Here is a 20,278-nt window from a genome sequence, read left to right as displayed (position 1 = left end):
AGCCCCAGGAGCTGAGGAGGGCTGAAAGTGGTGAGAGATCACCCTCATACATCCCCTGTATGTGGGGAAGGTTGGGTAACAACAGAGCTGGGCTAACCACATGGGTCTCTTGCGAAAAGCATGGCACTAGAGGAACAGAGGGGTGAAAGAGTGGTGTCTGAGCCACGCAGGAGCCCAGCGCCCACCAGCCCTGCATTCATCCCGCCCCCATCCCCTGTTTACAGCATCAGATGTGGTGCTGCTTCCCTGCAGGACAGAGGTGGCTTTTGGGATCCCAGAGTTTCAGCCACCCATCTCTTGTGTTCATCCACCCAAACCCCTCAGCAGTTTTCTTTTAGCCTTTTTTTAGCCCAATTTGAACAAGCATTATCCTGCCTTCCCAACACTCCAGTGCTGGTGGATGGTGCATGTGGCAACATCTCCGATCACTTGCAGGGCACAGGGCTGCACAGGATGTGTGGGTCTGGGGGAGCAGCCAGGGGCGCCCATCCATGCAATGGAAACAGGACCCTCGCTAGGGTGGAGCAAAGGAGATGAAGTTTGAGGGGCAGCACCCAGAGGAGGGCAGAGCCTGCAGAGAGGCAGGACGGGGGGGTGGGGACAGGGCTGGGGACCAGAGGGCTGGCCTGGAGGAGGGACCAGCAGTGGGAGGCACAAGCTGGGTGCTGCTGTCGCTGCAGGCTGAGCCCCCTGCCCGGTGGGGACACCTGGACATCAGCCCTGCCACCATGCCACCGCTGCACTGGAGCCGGCCCCGCTGAGCCCAGAGGTGAGGGACAGCCCCGAGGGTGCAGGGGATGGGAAGGCTTGGGGACAGAGTTCTGTGGGAAGGGTTTGTGCCCAGTACAAATATGGATCTATAGGGAAGGGGATAGTTGTAAAGGTGACAGCTGAGCTGTCCCCAAGGGCCATCCCAGCACCCCCCACTCAGCCCCATGAGGAAGTCTCAGGGCAGGGAAGCAGAGCTGCCCACAGATCCCACAGGGCGATACGGCCACGAGAAAGGGAGAAATTGCCCCATTTCAGTAGAAAGCCGCTGGGCAGAAGTGGGGACAGCCACCCCACACAGATCATCAATCTCCACCCCATCAACAAGCAGCCTTTCAGCTGCAGTGTCCCCATGCCCGGCTCCCCACGCCCTTCCCAGCCATCTCCTGCGTACTGTCCCTTGTCACCACAGCCTAGTGCATGGCCACCCCTTTGCACCCTCACATGGGCACACTCCCCGACAGCCATTCTTCCTCCCCGTGCTCCCCATGACACCCCTTCCCATGGTCACACCAGTGGGCAGCAGTGCAATGCGGAGCCTGGGACAGCCGGGATGCAGCCCCCACTGAGGGGGGGACAGGGGATGCGTGGGAGAGCACAGGCAGCAGGAAGGAAGCCTGCGCTGAACAATAGAGGGAAATGGAGGAACTGGAAAAAAGAGCCAGTGGCAGCACACTCAGCGCAGATGGTTTAGTGCGGAGCAGCATGATTCATGGGAAAAAGGCCCTCAGCGCCCCACGGCTGCATCCAGCGAGGGATCTGGGGATGCGGGTCCCTGGGTGGGTGGGCACGGTGCTGGGCGCCCGCCCTGTGGGTTCCATCCCCCTCGGTCTGCCTGTGAGTCATGCTGACCTCTCTCATGCCCTCGCCGGCAGATTATGGTCTGGCCTTTCCGGCAGCAGAGCCCTCCCAGAGGCGGCCAGCACCAGAGCTCGTCCCCTGGGAGGGGCCCAGCTGCTGCCCCCCAGCCGCCATCAGCAGCCCCCTCCATCCCATCCCTCCATCCCGTCCCTGCACTCAGAGCAGCCCCCAGCCTTGACGTTGCTCGAGTGCTGGCAAAGTGGGACAAGGAGCTCCGGGAGGGGTGGAGGAGAGGCTTGTGGCTGGGAAGTAACAGGATGCAGTCCTGGCTTGGGGTGCTGAAGGTAAGAGGCTGATGGGAGGGCACTGAGGTGGGGGGATCCTGTTGTGGCCAAGCCCCCGAATTCCCTCCTACTGCCTTCTCAGCTCTTTCATCCCCTCCTTCACCAGATGATGGGCTGAACACCATCACGGGGGCACCACAGGGCCATGAGCTCGCCGTGCACTCCTGACTCAGACATCGCAGACTGGCTGGCCACCATCCACCTGGAGAGATACCGGGACCTTTTCAAGCAGCATGGATTCCACCTGGCCCGAGATGTCGCTGCGCTGGACAATAAGCAACTGCAGCAGCTTGGCATCACCGCCACTGGGCACCGCAAGAGGATCCTGAACCTGGCAGAGAAGACACGTCTGCTTGGGGACCCCCACCCCCGAGCCCCCCAGATGGGTGAGGATGCTACAAAAGCAGAACCAGGAGTGGCTGCTGATGCCTTTGGGATGCAGAAATGCAATGCAGTGCCCAGGCAAGTGATGCTCCTGCAGAAGGACCTGGATCCTCCTCTTGTGAGGCCGGTTCCCAAGCCGAGGACAGTTTTCTACCGCCCCAAGTTGGAGCAGGGCTCAGCAGCCACACCAGCAGCACACAGCCAGGACAGGGACGGGACAGCAGGAGCCTTTGTGGTGCTGGAGGGCTTTGTGCCAGGGGAGAGCTCCACGGATCTGGAGAGCCCAGGGGCAACCATGGGCACAGGAACATCCCGGCTGGGTGCACAGGAAGAGGCACAGCTCCCCGCAGTCCCAGACCATGGAGAGACACAGGAGACACCAGAAAAGCCCTGCCTGTGTGTCCCATCTGTGCCACCACGGCTCAGACATAGGGTCCCAGTGGCTGAGCTCAGTGCTGTGGGCGCAACAGTCAGACCACCTTCAGTGCCAGGAGTGGGACAGGGTAGGATGGAGATGGTGTCCAATGTCATCTACGAGGGGTTCAAGCAACCGCTGGCACCTGTGGAGGACTCAGGACAAGAGGACAGTCCCCGAGGCCAGGCACTTACACAGGATCCGTCCCCACAGGAGCTGACACAGCTGGCCGAGAAGCCTAAGTAAGCATAAGCTTCTCCTTAGGAAAGACAGATGCAAGGGCTCCCCATCCTCAGAACCTCATCCTTAGGGAGCAGTGCCCTCCTCATGCCTTTCTCGGGGGAGGTTGGGGGGTGAATGCGCTCTATGGGGAGGCTGGGACCCACCCTGGTTTGGGGAGGGATGATGAAAGCAGCAGGGGTAGGGGTTTCCAGCATGGAATAGTGCTGGCCAGGACCTCTGGGGCTGACTTGAGTGGGGTACAGGGTGGGAGATTTTGGAGGGGATCAGTCTGGGGGAGGAGAAGTGTCCCCAGGAGGTGCAGCCTCAGTAAGTAGAAGAGAGCAGGCACTGGGACAGGGCTGTTGCACATCCCAGGGGACAGGTCCAGGTTGAGTAACGGGCAGACACAGCTTCCAGACCCTCAAACCAGAGAGGAGAAAAGGGTAAAAGCCCAGCCACAGCTACAGTAACCCCTCTCCTGTTTTCCAGCAGGGCAAGCTGGCCTGGAGGGGGTCTGCCCCCCATCCCACAGAGACCTGCCAGCAAACCAGGTGAGAGCCCCTGGGCCACTGTGTGTAGTAGGGACCCCATGGTGTGCCCAGAGGGAGGGTGGTGCCAGGGGAAGTGTGGACCCAGAGCACAGCCCCATGTAGGTTTGGGCTGATATCTCTGTCACACCAGGTGCCCTGACTGGATGGGGTGTGCTATGGGGGATCACTCTGGGGGGGTCCATAGGTGTCCCCACAGTGTTGGCAGGTCGTTGTCCTTTTCCAGCACCACTGATGGCCTTTTCTCCCCATGTCCCTGCCTGCAGAGTTCAGTGAGCCACCCATCAGCCCATACAGTGAGACCACCTTTGGGAACACAGTCCCAGCCCGGGAGCAGAAGGTGAGAGGGGCCCATGGGGCCAAAATCTATCCCCTGGCATCACCGGTGGCCACTCTGTACCCCCACCTCCTGAGAGCCAGCGAGCTGCAGCTGGTGGGAGTGTGGCACAGGCTGAAGTTTGACTACTGTCTCCTCCCAGGGCACAGATGTCCCTTCTGGGCAGAGCTATGAAGCAGTGACTGAGCTGGAGCAAGAAACACAAAGGTAGGCAACAGAATGATGAGGGTGCATAGGGGACTTTAAAAACGCTTTCAAAATGCAATTTCCCTGAGTCCTGATAGCATCTCAGAAAGAGGAAGGAAAGCTGCTCTTCCCATTTCGGACGGGGAGGGTTACTTTTCCTGTGTTGCTTGCAGAGAAGGGAGCTGAGCTGTGGCTCTGCATCCTTCAGCTCTTGTGTCTGCTGTGCCTTCTTGTTTCTGGTGCCAGAGCCTGGTCTGAGCCAGGGGCATGGTCAGCCCAAGTGACACAGCCACATGGGTCACAGGTGGGGGACTGTAGATACCTGGGAACAGGACTCTGTGGCTGGGAAGGAGCTGCAGTCTCTGATCCTGCAATGCAGAGCAGGACTGAGAGCTGTTTGCAGTCTCTGTTTGGAGCTTGTAGGAATCTGAAACCCTGAGCATCCCGAGGGCATGGACGGGGTGCCTACAGCACTGATAGTGCATCCCGGGAGTGTTTGCAGCATGGGTCTACTGGGAAAAGCCACCATGGTGTCAGAAGCAGTCTTGATAGGATTTTCCTCTTACTAGGGCTCGGAGAGTTGAAGAGAGTAAAAACCTCTGCAGACCTTCTGGGATCTGCTCCTGGACCAAATGGGACAGGTGTTCCCATGCTTTTCTTCTGAGATACCCACTCTAAACATTTCTCCCCATGCCTCAAGGCTCCTTCCCTGCAGGACATGAAATCCCAGGCGTGATGTGACCCTGCCAGCCACCAGGTGCCCGCCAGCAGGCTGACTGCCTGCCCTATAGCCTCACCTGAAACCAGATCCACCTATGGCTCCTTGTCTGTCCTCCATTACTAATCCTTCATCTTCCACCAACTCTGCCATATGAGCAGCAGCAGGCTGAGGCTGCCCAGCTCAGTGCACCCCAGCTGTCACCCTCCAGTCTTTGCAAACCTAGAAATCCCTCCTGTAGATCCTTCTACTGGCTCTGTCTCATGACCCCTGCTCCTGGGACTGAAGCTGTGGTGGCTGGCAGGTGCCTTTCTGCCCTCCTCATGGCACTTATGACCTCCAAATCCTCCTCCATGGGGCAATGGAGACCCTCAGGCTCCAATTCAGGCAGAGGCAGTGCCAGGGTTGGGAACACCCTTGCTGCTTTTCCTGGAGCCTGGTCTTTGTCCTGGAGTCAGGTCCCATTGCCGAGGTGTCCCTGCTGCTATGGGCCTCTTCCTGCCCATCGTCATCATGCCTGGGCAGCTCCCATGTGACCACCTGACATTTTCCAGTCTGTTTCCTTTCTGGGGAAAGAAAAGCTCCTGGCTGACAGGACTGAGGGAAGGGGCAGGCTTAATGGTTTATTTTTGTAATTTCCTGTCATTGTTATGGCTGGGTAGGCTCACCAGGCCCTCTCTAACCACAGCTTCCCACGAAAACGAGGCTGGTGTAGGAGCTCCACCTGCCCAGCAGTCTGTCCTTCCTTTGAAGCTAAATGATCTTTAAGATCCCTTCCAACCCAATCCATTCTATGACTGTGATTTCCAAGAGCTTTGCAAAGTGTTTCAGCTGTGCGTGAGGAGGACCCATGGAGCTCCCAGCGCCAAGATCTTGGTGACCACCAAGCCCTCATTCCATTCCCACTCATGGAGATGCAAAGACCCTATCAGATCTGTACCCCAAGGAGCTCATGATGAGGCCAGAAGCAATATGGAACATCTCCTGATTTTCTCATGGCCCCACTCCTTGCAGGACAAGCAGTGAATACAGCAGTGAGGGGAGGAGTGAGGATGAGGAGACACGGACCAGGCTCATCGAGCGCATCGTCCAGAACGATACAGAGGGATACTCCACTGTGGATGCTCCACGGGCCAAGGGCACCCCATTCAGCCTGCCACCCCACCTCTACCCCGACGAGGTCCTGGATGACTTGACCATCTCCCCCTATGCAAGCTACACCTCACTGTCTGAGCCCCGGCCCGCCATGCTCAGCGGTTGGTTGGACAAACTGTCCCCGCAAGGGTACGTGCTCAACATAAGTAGTGACGGGTCCCCATTGTTAAAGTCCCTTTGGGCAAGGCTGGTGAGGTGGGCACCTCACCTCTGGGTCTCCCGGAGCCATCGGGTGCTTCTTGGGTCTTGGTGTTGCAAGGATTCCTGTGCATTGTCCTGGGGTCTGTGCAGATGTGGGGTCTGTGTGCAGTTGTGGGGCACCTGGGGGACCATCTGTCTCCTAACAGCCCGTTTTTCTGCCTTACCAACAGGAACTATGTCTTCCAGAGGCGCTATGTCCGTTTTGATGGGAAGAACCTAATGTACTTCAGCAGTGAGAAGGTGAGAGTGGGCGGAATGTAGGCAGAAGAGGGGCTGTGCTGTGCCACCTGAGCAGGAAAGGCTGAGAGTGCTGGGGATGTTCAGACTGGAGAAGGCTCAGGTGGATCTCATCCATTTGTATAAGTACCTGAAGGGAGCATGCAAAGAGAACAGAGCCAGGCTCTGCCCAATGGGACAAGAGCCAACAGGAACAAATTGGAACTCTGAGCATCAGGAAGCACTTCTGTGATGTGTGGGTGATGGACACTAGCAGTGGGATCTAGAGAGGTTGAGAGGACTCCATCTTTGGAATCTCCATCCTTGGAGACACCGTGTCCTTAGAGATATACAAAAGCAGGCTAGAGGTGGTCATGGGCACCCTGCTCTGGGTGTCTCTGTTTGAGCATGGGTGGGACCAGATGGTCCCAAGGGTCCCTGCCAACCTCAGCCAATCTGTCACTCTGTCACACCATGTGATCTACCATGCCCCCTTGTCCCCCTTGTGTGAGGATCCATCACAACTCTGGCATCACCACAGTGGAGTCACTATGTCTCTGTGCCCAGGGTCCAGCCTCACACTGTGTCAGTGGAACACAAAGAGAGAGGGGCCATGCATTGCCCTGGAGTAGCTGCTATCACAGGAGGCTTGCAGCCAGCCTTGCCCTGTCCCTTACTGGGACTTTGGCACCAGTATGCCCAGTGAAGCAGATGCAGGAGTAATAGGGCATAGGGATACCCTGCAGGAAGGGGGAAGTGGGGTGACCACACCTGCTGCTCCTTCCAGGAACCCTACCCCAAGGGTGTGATCCCACTGCCCGTCATTGAGATGGTTCGCTCCACCAAGGACAACAAGTTCCAGGTCGTCACCAGCCACCGGATCTTTGTCTTCCGTGCTGAGAATGAGGGTGAGTGAAAACCCAAGCTGAGAACCATCAGTTCCCAAGAAACGATCCCTCCCTTTGTCCTGCAGCTCCCACCCTGTCCCCACACTGGCTGAGACAAGTGAGGAACACCTATCCCTGCCGTGCTCTGGCCATGCTGGGGTGAAGGGATGGGCTCAGTCCCACTCCTCCATCCCTGCCCTCCCTGCAGCCCAGAGGAATGAGTGGTGCTCCACGCTGCAGCAGAAGGTGATGGATCAGCACCTGGTGGGCACTCGGCCGCGGCCCCTCAACACGGCTCACTGCCAGAAGTCGGGCACCCTGGAGCTGAAGGGACAGAAGTCCAAAGTGTTTGCAGTCCTCAGCCTGCCTGAGATGTGGCTGTACAAGAGTGAGCAGGTTGGTGGCAACCACAGAAACCCCCACCTCCTGTATGCTGAAGTGTCTTAGCACCCTGTTGTTGTTTTCTTCTGGTTGCCTCATTTCCAGTTTGCACAGTGTGCCCTAAACTACAGCAAGTGGGTTTTGCTCAAATTGCTTTACCAGCACACCTGACCCAGCAAGGCCTTTAATTTTAAGATTAACATATTTGCAAGATGCTTTAATCTTGATCAGATGGGATGGAATGAAAGGTCCCAGGTCTTGGTGGTCTGGGTGCTGGGGTCAGGGTGCAGAGCCAGAATGGGCATTGCTCTGATTTGCAGTTCTTTAAAATGGGCATTGGCATCTGCATGATTGAGATGCGTGGCTCCACCATCCGTGAAGCCAAGAACCGCACCTTCGAACTCATCACCCCCTCCAAGATATTCAGGTACCAATGGCATGAGGATGGGGATGGGACTGGGGATGGGGATGGGGATGGGGATGGGGATGGGAAGGGGAATGGGAATGGGAATGGGAACAGGGACTGGGATAGGAACAGGGATGGGAATGGAGATGGGAACAGAGTTGGAGATGAGAATGGGGATGGAGATGGGGATGGGGATGGGAACAGGAATGGGGATGGGGATGGGAACAGGGTTGGAGATGGGAATGAGGATGGGGATGGGGACAGGGATGGGAACAGGGATGGGGATGGGAATGGGAGCAGGGTTGGGAATGGGGATGGGAACTGTTCAGAGAGCACCTGGCAGCTGGAACATGATATGTGAGTATTGGCTGCTGGTGCTGCAGCTTTGTGGCAGAGTCAGAGCGGGAGAAACGGGAGTGGATGGAGGCCCTGCAGGAGGCCATAGCTGAGACGCTCTATGACTATGAGGTGGCGGAGAAGATCTGGTCCAACAAAGCCAACAGATACTGTGCAGACTGCTGGGCTCACAGCCCCGACTGGGCATCCATCAACCTTTGTGTGGTCATCTGCAAGCAGTGCGCAGGCCGGTGCTTCTCCCCAGGGGTGGGCAGGGTGTGGGTACCCCCTGGGTGTGGTCAGGGCCATGGGTTGCTCACTTGCCTGCTCCCCACAGGGCAGCATCGCAGCCTGGGCTCCAACATTTCCAAGGTGCAAAGCCTGAAGCTCGACACCAGTGTCTGGTCCAATGAAATCGTGCAGGTAGAGGTGCTCAGGGCTTCTGTGGGCAGCACAGAAGTCCCATGAGCTCCACTCTGATGCAGGGATGCTGGGTATCCTGCTCTGCCTGCTGCTGACTTCAGGTCTCTCCCACAGCTCTTCATTGTGCTGGGCAATGACCGAGCCAACAGATTTTGGGCTGCCCGCATCCCTGCCACAGAGGTTCTCCACCCAGATGCCAGCACTGAGCAGAGACGGGACTTCATCTCCCGCAAGTACCGAGATGGGAGGTACCGCCTGCCCCATCCACACTATGCCTCCCACGAGGACGTTCTGCAGGTAGGGGCCACCTCAGGGTGTGTGTGGGGTGCCAGGGTGCTGGGAATGACAGGAATGACTCTGAAACTCAGTCTGAGGTGTCAGCACGTTCTGCTTGTCTGATGTGCCTGTATCCCTATGCTGGGTTTGGGTGGGATCTTGTGATCCTTGAAGTGGGATGGGCTTTCCATCAGCCAGGATATGGTCCCTATGGGTGTATGTCTCATCCCAGGCACTGTGCACTGCAGTGGCAGGACCAAGCTTGCTCAAGACCATCCTGCAGTTCTTCTCTGCTGCGGAGGCTGGGCTGGCAGCTGACCCCACAGCCCCTGACATAACCCCTGTGGCTGAGCCATGGTGGGACCTGGAAAGCAAAAGGAACCATGCAGGTAACTCAATCCCCTTCAGTTGTGATAGGGCGGTTTCTTTCTTGCCACTGCCCCAGTGTCCCAGAGCTCAGGACAGCCAGGGCACCAAGTGCCAGACCCACTGCACCCCTCTTCTGGAATGGGGCAGGGCAGTATCCACTTCTGGATCCCCTTTTTTTGGGATTCCCTCATGCCTGGAGCACTCCTTTGCCTACACCTACACAAGCAAGGGACTCACTGCCCCCTAGTTCCCACATTTTGGGGAGTGCCCATTTGATGCCCTTCCTCGCAGGGGTACCAGGTCCAGAGGGTGTATACAATGAGATCACGCAGCCGGTGGCACACAGTGGGTACCTGCACCGGTCCATGGCCCACCCCCGCCTCCCAGGTGCCAAGAAGAGCAGAGACGGTAAGTATGGGGAGTGTGGAAAAATGGGGAGTGTGTCTGAAAGTGTGGGGTTCCCACTCCAATACCACTTACTCCTCCATCTCACAGACTTCCAGCGTGTCTGGTGCTCATTGGAGAGAGCCCTGCTCATCTTCGAGACAGAGAAATGCACTGAGCCCCTGAGCCACATCCAGAGTGGGGATCTGCTCTCCCTGGGCGTGAGCAGAGCCCAGCCCATCTCCAGTCCTGGTCCCACTGAGAGGTACCTCCAGGATGTCCCTGTCCTGGTGTGGGTGGACCTGCAAGCCTGGAGAGCCCAAGGGCATGCAGGGGGCAGGGATGGGCATCACTCAGTGTTCGGTGTCTGGACACATGCAGAGCACCCCTGGGTGAAGGGTGGGAGCAGCCCTGACAGGTGGGTTCATCCCCTGCAGGTTTCACTTTATCCTTGAGCTTTTCCTCACTGGGGAAAAAGTGCAGCAGCTGGGGGCCGACAGTGCTGATACGCTGCAGGCATGGGCCAGCGCCATTGGAAAGGTGAGCTGGGCTCTGTCCATGCTGCTGTCCCCATCCTTGCACAGGTTGAGCCCTGCCTTCCCCATCTCACCTCTTGCTTCATACCACAGTGGTTCACTCCTGTGAGCTGTCACTGCCTGCTGGGCTATGAATTCCAACGTGTGGGCCAGCTACGTTACAAGTGCATGCTCAATCCCGAGCGCTGGCAGCGAGCCTTCTTCATCCTGCAGAAAGCCCACCTCTTCATCTGCCCTGCTGAGGAGGATGGGGCTGAGGACAGCATCAACCTTCGGCGGCTGCAGGAGCTCAGTGAGTGCCCAGGCTGAGCATGCGGTGGTGGATGTGTCTGGCTCTGAGCTCATTCCTGTCCCCACACAGGTCTGGTGCCCCCTGCAGAAATGCCAGAGAAGAAGGAGATGCTGGTGTTGGTGGAGATGGGGAGGTGAGAGTTGAGCATAGGAAGGGTGGAGAAGGTGCTGGGGTGAAGGTACCGGTGTGCGCATAGAGGATGATACTGAATCCACTGTGGAGATGCTGGTGGGGTGGCATGGCTGTGGCCAAGGGGCTTGCAGAGGTCACCCCAGCTTGGGATCCCTCAGGAGTGGGTGTTCATTGGCTCAGCCTGGCATATGGGGCAGGAGGGGACAACACACATCCCTGGAGACCTTAATTCCCAATTCACCGCCCTTGTCGTTCTCAGGACATTTTACCTGCAGGGCCTGTCGCGGGCAGACACGGCAGCCTGGTATGCTGACATTCAGGCATCAGCAGGGGGCCGGGGCAATGCGCTGCGGGACCAGCAGCTGAGCCGTGGGGATATCCCCATCATTGTGGACAGCTGCATCGCTTTCATCACGCAGTACGGTGAGCATGGGACCATGCCCAGTACTCATGGTGTGACTGATGCATCTGGATAGGAAGCATCACCCACCTGACATCCTCCCTGGTGGGGACTCCCTGAGCAGCATCAGGTCTCGTGATCCTGCCTCCCTTCCCCAGGGCTGCGCCATGAGGGGATTTACCGCAAGAACGGAGCCAAGTCCCGGATCAAGGTACTGATGGAGGAGTTTCGACGGGACGCTCGCAATGTCAAACTGCGCATCAGCGATAACTTCATTGAGGATGTCACTGATGTGCTGAAGAGGTTCTTCCGTGAGCTGGAGGACCCCGTCTTTACCCTGGAGCTGCACCCACAGTGGAAGGAGGCTGCAGGTATGTTCCTCACCCCATCTGTTTGCCCAAAATGTGGTCCCATTGGCATGTCAGCTCTGGGACCATCAGACCCAAGAATGGTGGAACAGGCTGCCCAAAGAAGTTTTGGATGCTGCATCCTTGGAGGTGTTCAAAGCCATCTTGGATGGGGCTCTAGGTAGTTTGATCTGGTCCACGGCAGGGAGACTGGAACTAGACGATTTTTAAGGGCCCTTCTAACCTAAGCCATATGATATGATTTTATGGCCCATGATTTCTCCTTCTTCCAGCAATCTCCTCCAAGCCCCAACGCCTGGAGCGGTACAAGGAGCTCATCCATCGCCTGCCTCGCCTCAACCGCAAGACCCTGGCAGCACTGATTGGGCACCTCTATCGGTCAGCCACCTCCCCATGGGTCCCCCGTTCTGATAGTGCCCCCAAGGCCAGCACACAGGGTGGCATTTCCCAGAGAATGCTGGCTTTTATTCTTGGGTTCCAGGCAGAGCCCAGTGCCCTAGACTGGTGTTGGGAAATGCTGAGCATGCATGGCAGCTCAAACATTCCCAAAGTTGTCCTACAGCAGTAGAGAAGTTTGGGAGTGGGGAACGCACCCTTGTAAGATGTCAGCTTCACCAAGGGCACACAGAAAAAGGGGAAAGAAACAAATTCCCATCCCCTGGCTCAGAGCACTGTGTGATGGCAGCCTGCAGTCCTGGAAACAGGAATTTCATGCCTAACAGATGTGGGGAGCTGGAAAGAATGGGGATGGTTTTTGAGTGGAAGTGGGCAGCTGGGGCTAGCACACCTCCGGACCTGGCCAGCTCCTCACCCCCATGCTTCCTTGCTCAGAGTGCAGAAGTGTGCAGACCTCAACCAGATGAGCACCAAGAACCTGTCACTGCTCTTCGCGCCCAGCCTCTTCCAGACTGATGGCAAAGGCGAGCACGAGGTGAAGGTGATGGAAGACCTCATTGACAACTACGTCACCATCTTCAACGTGAGCTGTCTTTGTCCCTTTGCCTCCACCCATGCTGGCCCCCTGTTCCTCACTCTGCATCGCCCATCCTGGCCCTGCTCCCACCCACAGCCGCCTCCATGTTGATGCCATGCATCTCCTCTCTTTCCCTGGCAGATCGATGAGGACCAGGTGTCTCAGATGGATCTGGAGAACAGTCTGATCACAACCTGGAAGGACACCCAGGTACCTGGGGTGTGCTTGCTCTCCCCACATCAGGGGCCCAGCCTGATGGGAAAGATAAGGACCATCAGGTGTCCACTCTGAGCCCCCACTGTCCCAAATCTCCCCACACTGAGACCAAACACTTGCAGAAGGGACTTTCACCCTTCTCTACTCTCCTATCACCTTGAGGCGCAAGCCCAAATCCCACTCCCCAAAATACCTGGGATCAGATGTGCACAGTGCCCATGCCATCATGGCACCAATGCCATCCTTCTCCCACAGCTCTCACAGGCTGGGGATCTCATCATTGAGGTTTACCTGGAGCAGAAGCTGCCTGACTGCTGTGTGACCCTGAAGGTGAGTCCCAAAGGACAGACACATCAAGGAAGGACAGTGGGACATGGGCTCCTGGCACAGCTTGTTCCCAGGTCCCATTCTGCCACTACCTATCTGATCTTCCTATGTGTCTGGCCCCAGGTGTCCCCCACGATGACAGCAGAGGAGCTCACCAACCAGGTGCTGGAGATGCGCAATGTGGCAGCTAGTCTGGATATCTGGCTGACCTTCGAGGTCCTGGAGAATGGGGAGCTGGGTGAGGACCATGGGTACAGTGTGATGGGATGCTCTGGGGGAATTTTCTGTCAGCAGCAGGGAGGATGGTGGCTGGAAAAGGGAAAGGACACAGCAGTAATGGTGTCCCTGCATTCCCAGAACGGCCCCTGCACCCCAAGGAGAAGGTTCTGGAGCAGGCGTTGCAGTGGTGCAAGCTACCGGAGCCCAGTGCTGCATATCTACTGGTGAGGAAGGTCCCCATCGGCGAGGGCAGCTGCCTCTTCACAGGTGTGGTGACAATGGATGGGCCCATCACCCATGGGTGGCTCCAGCCAGGACTCACAGTGGAACTTCCCCTGATATTCCCAGTCCCCTGACCCACATCTCTTCCACTGGGCAGGTGCCAAGCGTGAGAGCCCCAAGTGTGGGCTGCTGAAATGCCGTGAGGAGCCCCCCAAGCTTCTGGGGAACAAGTTCCACGAGCGCTACTTTGTCATCCGCGACCGGCAGCTGCTGCTACTCAAGGAGAAGAGGGTACGGAGCGGACACGATGGGGCCAGGGAAGTGGGGAGGGGGACCCTGGGGACTATGGTGGCACTAGGATGGCCACAAAGGTCAGCTGGACTCTTCGTCCCCAGAGTGCTAAGCCGGAGCGTGAGTGGCCGCTGGATGTAGCCAAGGTTTACATGGGCATTAGGAAGAAGCTGAAGCCACCAGCACCGTGAGTTGGAGCATCCTGGATGGGGCTGTGGAGCATGCAATCCCTGCACAGTGCTTTGCTGGGTCATGCCACCCCACTGACTGACTCCTCCTTTTCCCAGGTGGGGCTTCACGCTGAGCATGGACAAGCAGCAGCTGTGAGTATCTGTCCCAGTCCATGCAGGGCTAGGTGTCCCCAGGTTTAGTGGGATCAGGACAGCCAAATTTGGTGCTGCAGGGTCCTAGGGTCAGGGCTGAACTGGTGGCTGGCTGGGGTACCCAAGGGTCAAAGAGGTGAGTGCATGTGCTGCCTGGGCACAAGGTGAGGACCAGGCTTTAGGGGAAATCCACCTCTGAGCCCCCAGACATCTCCAAGCACTTTGGTGCATGCCATTAACGGGTCTGTGCCACCTGCAGGGCTGTGCCACCCTCCACTATTTGCCCCACCACTGTTTCATCCCCATGCAGCCCAAACAAGGGTGCTCCAGGGTTCTGAGCAGAGCTGCTTTCCAGGGCCTGGTGCAGCTGTTGCCTCACACCAGAGCTGTTGTTTGGACATACAGGGAGTTTGGAGGCTGTTCCCAGGGATGCCCACCAAGGAGAGTTGTGCTGGCAGCCTTGGGTTTGCAGGCAAGATGTCAGGGGGACCAGGACCCTGCTGTCCCTGCTGCCTGCAACTCTCATCTGGCTCTCCTGCAGGTACCTGGTGTGCACAGGGCAGGCGGAGCTGTGGGACTGGATCACCAGCATCCTCAAGGCTCAGGTGAGTGCAGGCAAGGCTGGGTGGGCAGGGGGCCAGCAGGACAGCCCGGTGTGACCCTGTACTCCTGGCATGCAGCACGATGACCAACGCCCCGTCATCATGCGCCGCCGCTCCTCCTCTGACCTCGCCAAGCAGAAGTTCGGCACCATGCCACTGGTTCCCCTGCACGGAGACAGCACCGATGCCACCATGCTCTCTGCCAACCAGACCCTGGTAAGAGTCTGGCACCTGTGTTCCTGAACCCACCCATGTCATTGTGCCCACTCAAACAGGCGCTCTGGGTGTGTGTCCCTGTGTGTGTGCTATATGCTGCGCTCATGTCCGCCATCCCCCCACCTGCGTAGGCAGGTGTCCCCACATCCCTGCCACCAGGTGCTTATCTCTGCCTGTCTCCTCTGTTTCTAGCGCCGTCTGCACACACGAAGGACTTTGTCCATGTTTTTTGTAAGTACCCACGTGCATGGGGCATGTTTGTGCTGGCTTTGCACTGTGCATCCTGGCTCCGGGGGATGCGTCTGTGCTGCACGCACTGCATCCACTGTCCTGTGTGTCCTGTGCACGGTCCTGTTGTGCATGCCCATGAGCAAAGAGGTCCAACCCAGTTCCCAGCACCCTCCAGAGGGGCTGAGCATAAGAAATGCAAGGCAGCAGGTTTGGGTGCTGCTTTCCATCAGGTTGTTTCTATACACACCTGGTCTTGCCTCACCTGGCTTCTTGCATGGACACTTATGGCCCTACATCCCAACACTGTTAGGGGCTATGGAAATAGTGCCTTCACTTGGTGGCATGGATCTGATCCCAGATGAGCGCCAAGTGGCTCCACTGGCCAAAAGAGCAGCAGGAGCGTGTCCAGAGACCCAGAGCGGCATGTGTGCCCCATAGGAGCATCAGCCCCACAGCAAGGCAGCTCAGCTCCCCAGGCAGCACCCTTGTGCTGGGCACTGTCTCACTCTATCCCTGTGTCCCCAGCCCATGAAGGTGCATCAGGACTCCCTGGAGGAGCAACAAGAGAAGGAGGTGGACACCGAGCCCGTCTACGAAGAGGTGGGCAATTTTCCTGAGCTGGCCACACTGGAGCTGCAACGGGGGCTGCTGGCGGACCCCTCGCCTGTACCCACCATGGACAGATCCCAGAAGCCATCCTCATCTCCTGAGCAGCCCCCGGCCCCTGTGCTGCGCTCCTCACTGCCTCCCAGCCCAGCACAGAGGCTGCCAGCTCCCTCCGTCACCAAGGCTGTATCCCTCGAACGGGGCTTGAACCTGGAGTGTGACAAAGCCCCATCCTGTGGGCTCAGAGCCACCCTGACTGCCTCTCTGGAGAGGAACCTGGAGCCACCCACAGTGCTGGCCAGGGATCAGGAGCAGACTGCAGTGTTGGGGCACAGCTCCAGCCCCGAGACCTCCATCAGCACCAAGAAGAGGAGCGCACAGCCATCCTCACCCATCAGCGACAAACTCATCCAGGAGCTCAGCAGCATCATCCTCAAGAAGAGTGACGGCCAGACACAAGGGACGGGGACAGGGACAGGGTCAGGCCAGCCGGTCACATGAACTGGAGTGGCCACTGACCTGGGGGTCAAGTCACATCTTGTGGCAGCAGTGACAGTGTCACAGAGTGGGTACCCTCCTCCCAGCCTCACCCCGGGGCTGGGCTGGGAGCGGGGACAGACAGACGGGGATCACGCATGTCTCCATGCGTGGGCAGCACATCAGCCACCGCCGCCAGTCTCAGCGCCGAGGGAAGCAAGTCAAAGGGAAAGTAAAAGCAGAACTGCAGCGCTCCAAGTATGGGCTGAGGACACGCAATGTCAGAGACATGGGGTACACAGAGTGAAGCTATCACCCTGCGATCAGCACCCTGAGCTCTGCCCAGCATCCCCTTCCCAGCCCCAGTTCCACTGGGCAAGGCACCCATTTGCCCCCGCTATCCCTTCTTGCGTACATCACAGTGTATTTTGGGTGGTCCCCAGCAGCAGAGCTGGCCACGTGTGCACAGCGCGTGGTCCTGGTGATGGAGGGTGGCTTCTGCTTATCTGGGGTGTTTATACCTGCTCCTTGCAACATCAGGGAGAAATAAAGGTTTATTTGGATTCTAAGGGGTTCAGTAACTCCAAGGTGTGTGAGGGGAGCACCAGGTGGGGATGGGGGTGGCAGAGACAGGGATGGGACTATGCAGTAGGAGGATAACAGAGGGCTTGGAGAGGTGATTGTCCGCTATGGGGATGTTCTCAACGGCACAGGGTCAGCTGGGTTGAACCCTGGGCTGGAGCTGCAGAAAGGTCCTCTCCATGTGGAGATCACGGCAGTGTCCCTAGCCCTGCCTACAGCTGGCTCTGCTCGCTGGACCGCAGGGGCAAGGCTGCCTTCTTCCATTCCCCCTTTGTCCCCAGCCCCCAGAGACAGCAGCCAGCGTCCCGGATCCAGCCCCGAAAATCTTTGGAGACGTAGAAATAGAGGAAGGGATCAAAGCAGTTGTTAAAAGCACTGAAGGCCAAGGCCAGGGCATACCAGCTGTAGGTGATGTTGTTGCAGCCCGTGTCCTGCCGCAGGTAGTGCATGAGGAGCAGCACATTGCTGGGGGTGAAGCAGAGGAGGAAGGCCAGCAGGACCACAACCAGGACGCGCACTACGTGCCTGTAGTTATTCTGCTTGCCCAGCAGCCGGGCCAGGATGCAGCCGTGAGAGATGATCATGAGCACAAAAGGCACACCGAAGCCCAGCCCCACCAGGCAGAGGAAATAGTGCTGGAAGAAATTGTCCTTTCCTTGGACATCGTGGCACGTTGTGATGTTCAACTTCGAGATGTGCTCTGTCTGTGGGTAGAATAGCAGCGGGCTCACACCCAGCCCCACCAGCAGCCAGATGGCCACGCAGATGCCTGCCCTGCCCCACGTCCCCATGGAGCCCTTCCAGAGGAATGGGTGGGCCACAGAGACATAGCGCTCCACTCCGATGCAGGTGAGGAAGAGGATGGAGGTGTACATGTTCCCATAGAAAAGCGCTACCATGGTGCGGCAGAGGTAGTCCCCAAAGAGCCAGTGGTTACCCAGGAGGTGGTAGGAGATCTTGAAGGGTAGGAGGAGGATGAAGAGGAGGTCAGCAGCAGCCAGGTTGAGCAGGAAGAGGCTACTGGAGCATCTCCTGAAGTTTTTGGCCAGGACCCAGCAGGCCAGAGCATTGGCAGGCAGCCCCACGAGCAGCACCACAGAGTAGAGGGTGGGGAGGAGGATGGTGGTCGTGGTGCTGTTGAGGAAGGATTCCAGAGAGGCATCGGGGCACTCAGCTTCTTCATGGGGGGTCAGGTGCAAAAACGACCGCCCTTTGCCATGTGCTACAGAGGACACAAGGAGTCAGGCTGGGCTAAGAATACCCTCCCAGTGCCCTTCCCCAGCTGGGTCCTCATGGCAGCTGTCCAGGGACACCTCCCCACAGAGCCACCAGGAGCTGTTGTCTCTCTGTCCCATGGCACCTTTGGGGCACGGGAACCCTGAGCATCTGCTGGGGGATGGGACCTAGGAATGGCTGTGCCCCGGTCTGGGGGACATGGGCACCAACACCAGGACAGAGCTCGGACACAGCCACCTGTGCATCATCCCATGTATCCCAGTACTGAGCTGCCTCTGCTCCCCAGGGCATTGCAGACCCACAAACCCTGTGTTTTTGGAGCACTGCATGCACAGTGTGCCTATGGGACTACGCATGGGGACCAGGGGAAGATGTCCTCCCATAGCAGGGCCTGAGTCATCCCAAGGGTCTACAGTACCTGAGCTGTCCCCCTGACATACAGCCACCCCCTCCAAGCTCCAAGTCTTAGCATGCCCCACAAGGACTCCTTGCTCTGCCCCTTTGCCCCTACCCACATTCAGCCTCTGCCCACCTCACCCGCGTCTCCATGCCAGGGAACAGCCACCAGGACACTTACCCAGGGGAAGCTGGGTGGCCAAGCCGAGCAGGAGGGTGACACAAAAGCCAGCAAATCCAGGCGATGTCACAAGCCGGGCCATATCTGTGGGGTGGCCTCTGCAAAAGCTGCGTCCCCGTGAGTGCCTCTGGCAGGGCTGGCCCAGCCACACGTTACCGCAGCAGGATGTCCACCGAGTTCCTCCTCTTTCTCTTCTGCCTCTTGTGCGCACGCTGCCACTCTCCCCTGCTGCCAAAGGCAAAATGTGACAATCAAGTGTGATCGTCTCGCGGATGTCACTGAGACCCATGAGGATGGGGCTTTCCAGCCACCAGAAAGAGGAAGCAGACGTTACGTAGCTGTGAAGTGATGGTTTGCAAACCACAGCAGGTGACAGTGGACATCTCCCGGCAAGGGCAGCAGAGGCACATCTGGAGCAGATGTGCACTGAGTTCAATGGAGTTGGTCGGCCAGAGGAGCCTGATTTGTCTCTGTCCCCTTCCTGCCACCAAGCGGGTTCTGGGTGGCTCCACTCCACATTCTCAGCTCCCTGTGTCCTCCTGAAGCAGGGGGGAGTGACAGCTTGGTGACACAGCCCCGGACAAAGCATCACACATAGAAAATGCCAAACCGTGGCCAAAGGACCATGGAGGGACAGAGGGGACAGTGGGGAGCCCTGCGGGGGCAGAGCATGGGATGAAAGTGGCAGCAGAAGGAGGAGTAATAAAGGGGGATGGGGACAGGAGGGTGTGGGGGACATAGGGGACAGGGGGTACTGAAGAGCACTGTGGCACTGCACTGCACCAAACCCGTGTTCCCATGGCAGGGCTCAGCCAAGCCAGCAGCTGTGCACTCTTCATGTGATGGAATGGGGCTCCCAGCACTCCACATGTCATCGTGTCCTGGGATCAGTGCCCTGCCTGCCCCCACACACCAGATAGCACAGTGCTCCCCATGTCCCTGTGTCCCTCAGTGGCACAGTTACAGGGCTCCCTATGTCTTCCTGTCCCCATATCCCCCTGCTCCTATGTCCCTCTGCCCCCTGTTTCCCTGACCCTCTCTCCTCATCCTCCTGTTCCTGTGTCTCAGAGTCTTGCTGTTTGTGTCCCCGTGTCCCCCTGTTCCCTTATCCCACGTGCTCTCACATCCCCATGTCCCCCACACCACTGTCCTCCTGTCCCCTTGCCCTCATGTTCCCGTCTCCATTCCTGCCCACCCCCCTTTCCCCGTGTCCCCATCACCCTCCTGTGTCCCACACGTCTCCATGCCCCCGAGTCCCTGTGTTCCCACCTCCCACGTCCCACATACCCTTATGTCCATGTGGCCCCCATCCCCCTGTCCTTGTGTCCCTCCGTCCACCCATCCACACAATTCCATGTCCCGCACCTCCACACCCCTTTCCCCTACATCCCGACATCCGCATGTCCTCCATCCTCATGTCCCCTGTAACCCCGCATCCCCGCGTCCCATCCCAGCCACGGACGAGGAGGGCGGACCACCAGGAGGGGAGGGGAGGGGAGGTGTTGTGCAGGGGGCGGGGCCATGGGGAGGGAGGAGCGGAGCCGGAGAGGCAGGGTGGGACCTGCATGGGCGGGATGGGCGTGGCCTCTAGGTGGGCGTGGCCTACAGTTGGTGGGAGTGGCCTGCAGTGAATGGGCGTTGCCTGTACGTTGTGGGCGTGGCCTACAGTAAATGGGCGTGGCCTGTAGTGAATGG

The 20,278-nt window shown here is 58.2% G+C and overlaps 2 protein-coding genes across 7 annotated transcripts; one reads left to right on the top strand and one right to left on the bottom strand.

Moving 5' to 3' along the window:
- The first annotated feature begins 646 nt into the window (after positions 1-646).
- On the top strand, positions 647-16,757 carry ARAP3 (ArfGAP with RhoGAP domain, ankyrin repeat and PH domain 3). 6 transcript variants are annotated; one of them, XM_015293631.4, is made up of 34 exons: positions 647-769; positions 2,020-2,954; positions 3,427-3,485; positions 3,749-3,822; positions 3,962-4,026; positions 5,738-6,007; positions 6,250-6,319; positions 7,083-7,203; positions 7,391-7,578; positions 7,884-7,990; positions 8,353-8,552; positions 8,643-8,728; positions 8,843-9,025; positions 9,237-9,393; positions 9,665-9,781; positions 9,869-10,022; positions 10,195-10,297; positions 10,387-10,585; positions 10,655-10,718; positions 10,977-11,140; positions 11,276-11,488; positions 11,758-11,863; positions 12,317-12,464; positions 12,600-12,668; positions 12,930-13,004; positions 13,125-13,239; positions 13,359-13,487; positions 13,600-13,733; positions 13,838-13,920; positions 14,021-14,056; positions 14,598-14,661; positions 14,737-14,874; positions 15,067-15,105; positions 15,631-16,757. In XM_015293631.4, the coding sequence occupies exons 2-34, from the start codon at positions 2,059-2,061 to the stop codon at positions 16,210-16,212; spliced, it is 5,208 nt and encodes a 1,735-aa protein (XP_015149117.2). In that variant the 5' UTR covers positions 647-769; positions 2,020-2,058; the 3' UTR covers positions 16,213-16,757. The 6 variants fall into 6 exon arrangements, with proteins under 6 accessions (XP_015149117.2, XP_015149114.2, XP_040503002.1 ...); XM_015293628.4 differs by having other exon boundaries at positions 3,424-3,485; XM_040647068.2 differs by having other exon boundaries at positions 1,996-2,954; positions 3,424-3,485.
- Positions 16,758-16,982: 225 nt separating this feature from the next.
- On the bottom strand, positions 16,983-18,665 carry LOC416197 (proteinase-activated receptor 2-like). Its single transcript, XM_004944760.5, has 2 exons — positions 18,584-18,665; positions 16,983-17,992 (listed from the first exon to the last, which is right to left on the bottom strand). Exons 1-2 carry the CDS (start codon positions 18,663-18,665, stop codon positions 16,983-16,985), a joined length of 1,092 nt encoding a protein of 363 aa, XP_004944817.4.
- Positions 18,666-20,278: the final 1,613 nt, after the last annotated feature.

The sequence above is a fragment of the Gallus gallus genome, chromosome 13 (genome assembly GCF_016699485.2).
Source record: "Gallus gallus isolate bGalGal1 chromosome 13, bGalGal1.mat.broiler.GRCg7b, whole genome shotgun sequence".
Taxonomy (NCBI): domain Eukaryota; kingdom Metazoa; phylum Chordata; class Aves; order Galliformes; family Phasianidae; genus Gallus; species Gallus gallus.
Note: the sequence above shows the minus strand (reverse complement) of the source record. Positions and strands in the feature narration are given on the sequence as shown.

Excerpts from the sequence above, each read along its gene's own strand:
- ARAP3 (XM_015293628.4), top strand. The coding sequence starts at position 2,059 with ATGAGCTCGCCGTGCACTCCTGACTCAGACATCGCAGACTGGCTGGCC. Across the intron at positions 7,991-8,352 it reads ACCCCCTCCAAGATATTCAG|CTTTGTGGCAGAGTCAGAGC; the intron begins GTACCAATGGCA and ends CTGGTGCTGCAG. Across the intron at positions 12,669-12,929 it reads CAACCTGGAAGGACACCCAG|CTCTCACAGGCTGGGGATCT; the intron begins GTACCTGGGGTG and ends CTTCTCCCACAG.
- LOC416197 (XM_004944760.5), bottom strand. The coding sequence starts at position 18,665 with ATGGCCCGGCTTGTGACATCGCCTGGATTTGCTGGCTTTTGTGTCACC. Across the intron at positions 17,993-18,583 it reads GGCCACCCAGCTTCCCCTGG|CACATGGCAAAGGGCGGTCG; the intron begins GTAAGTGTCCTG and ends TGTCCTCTGTAG.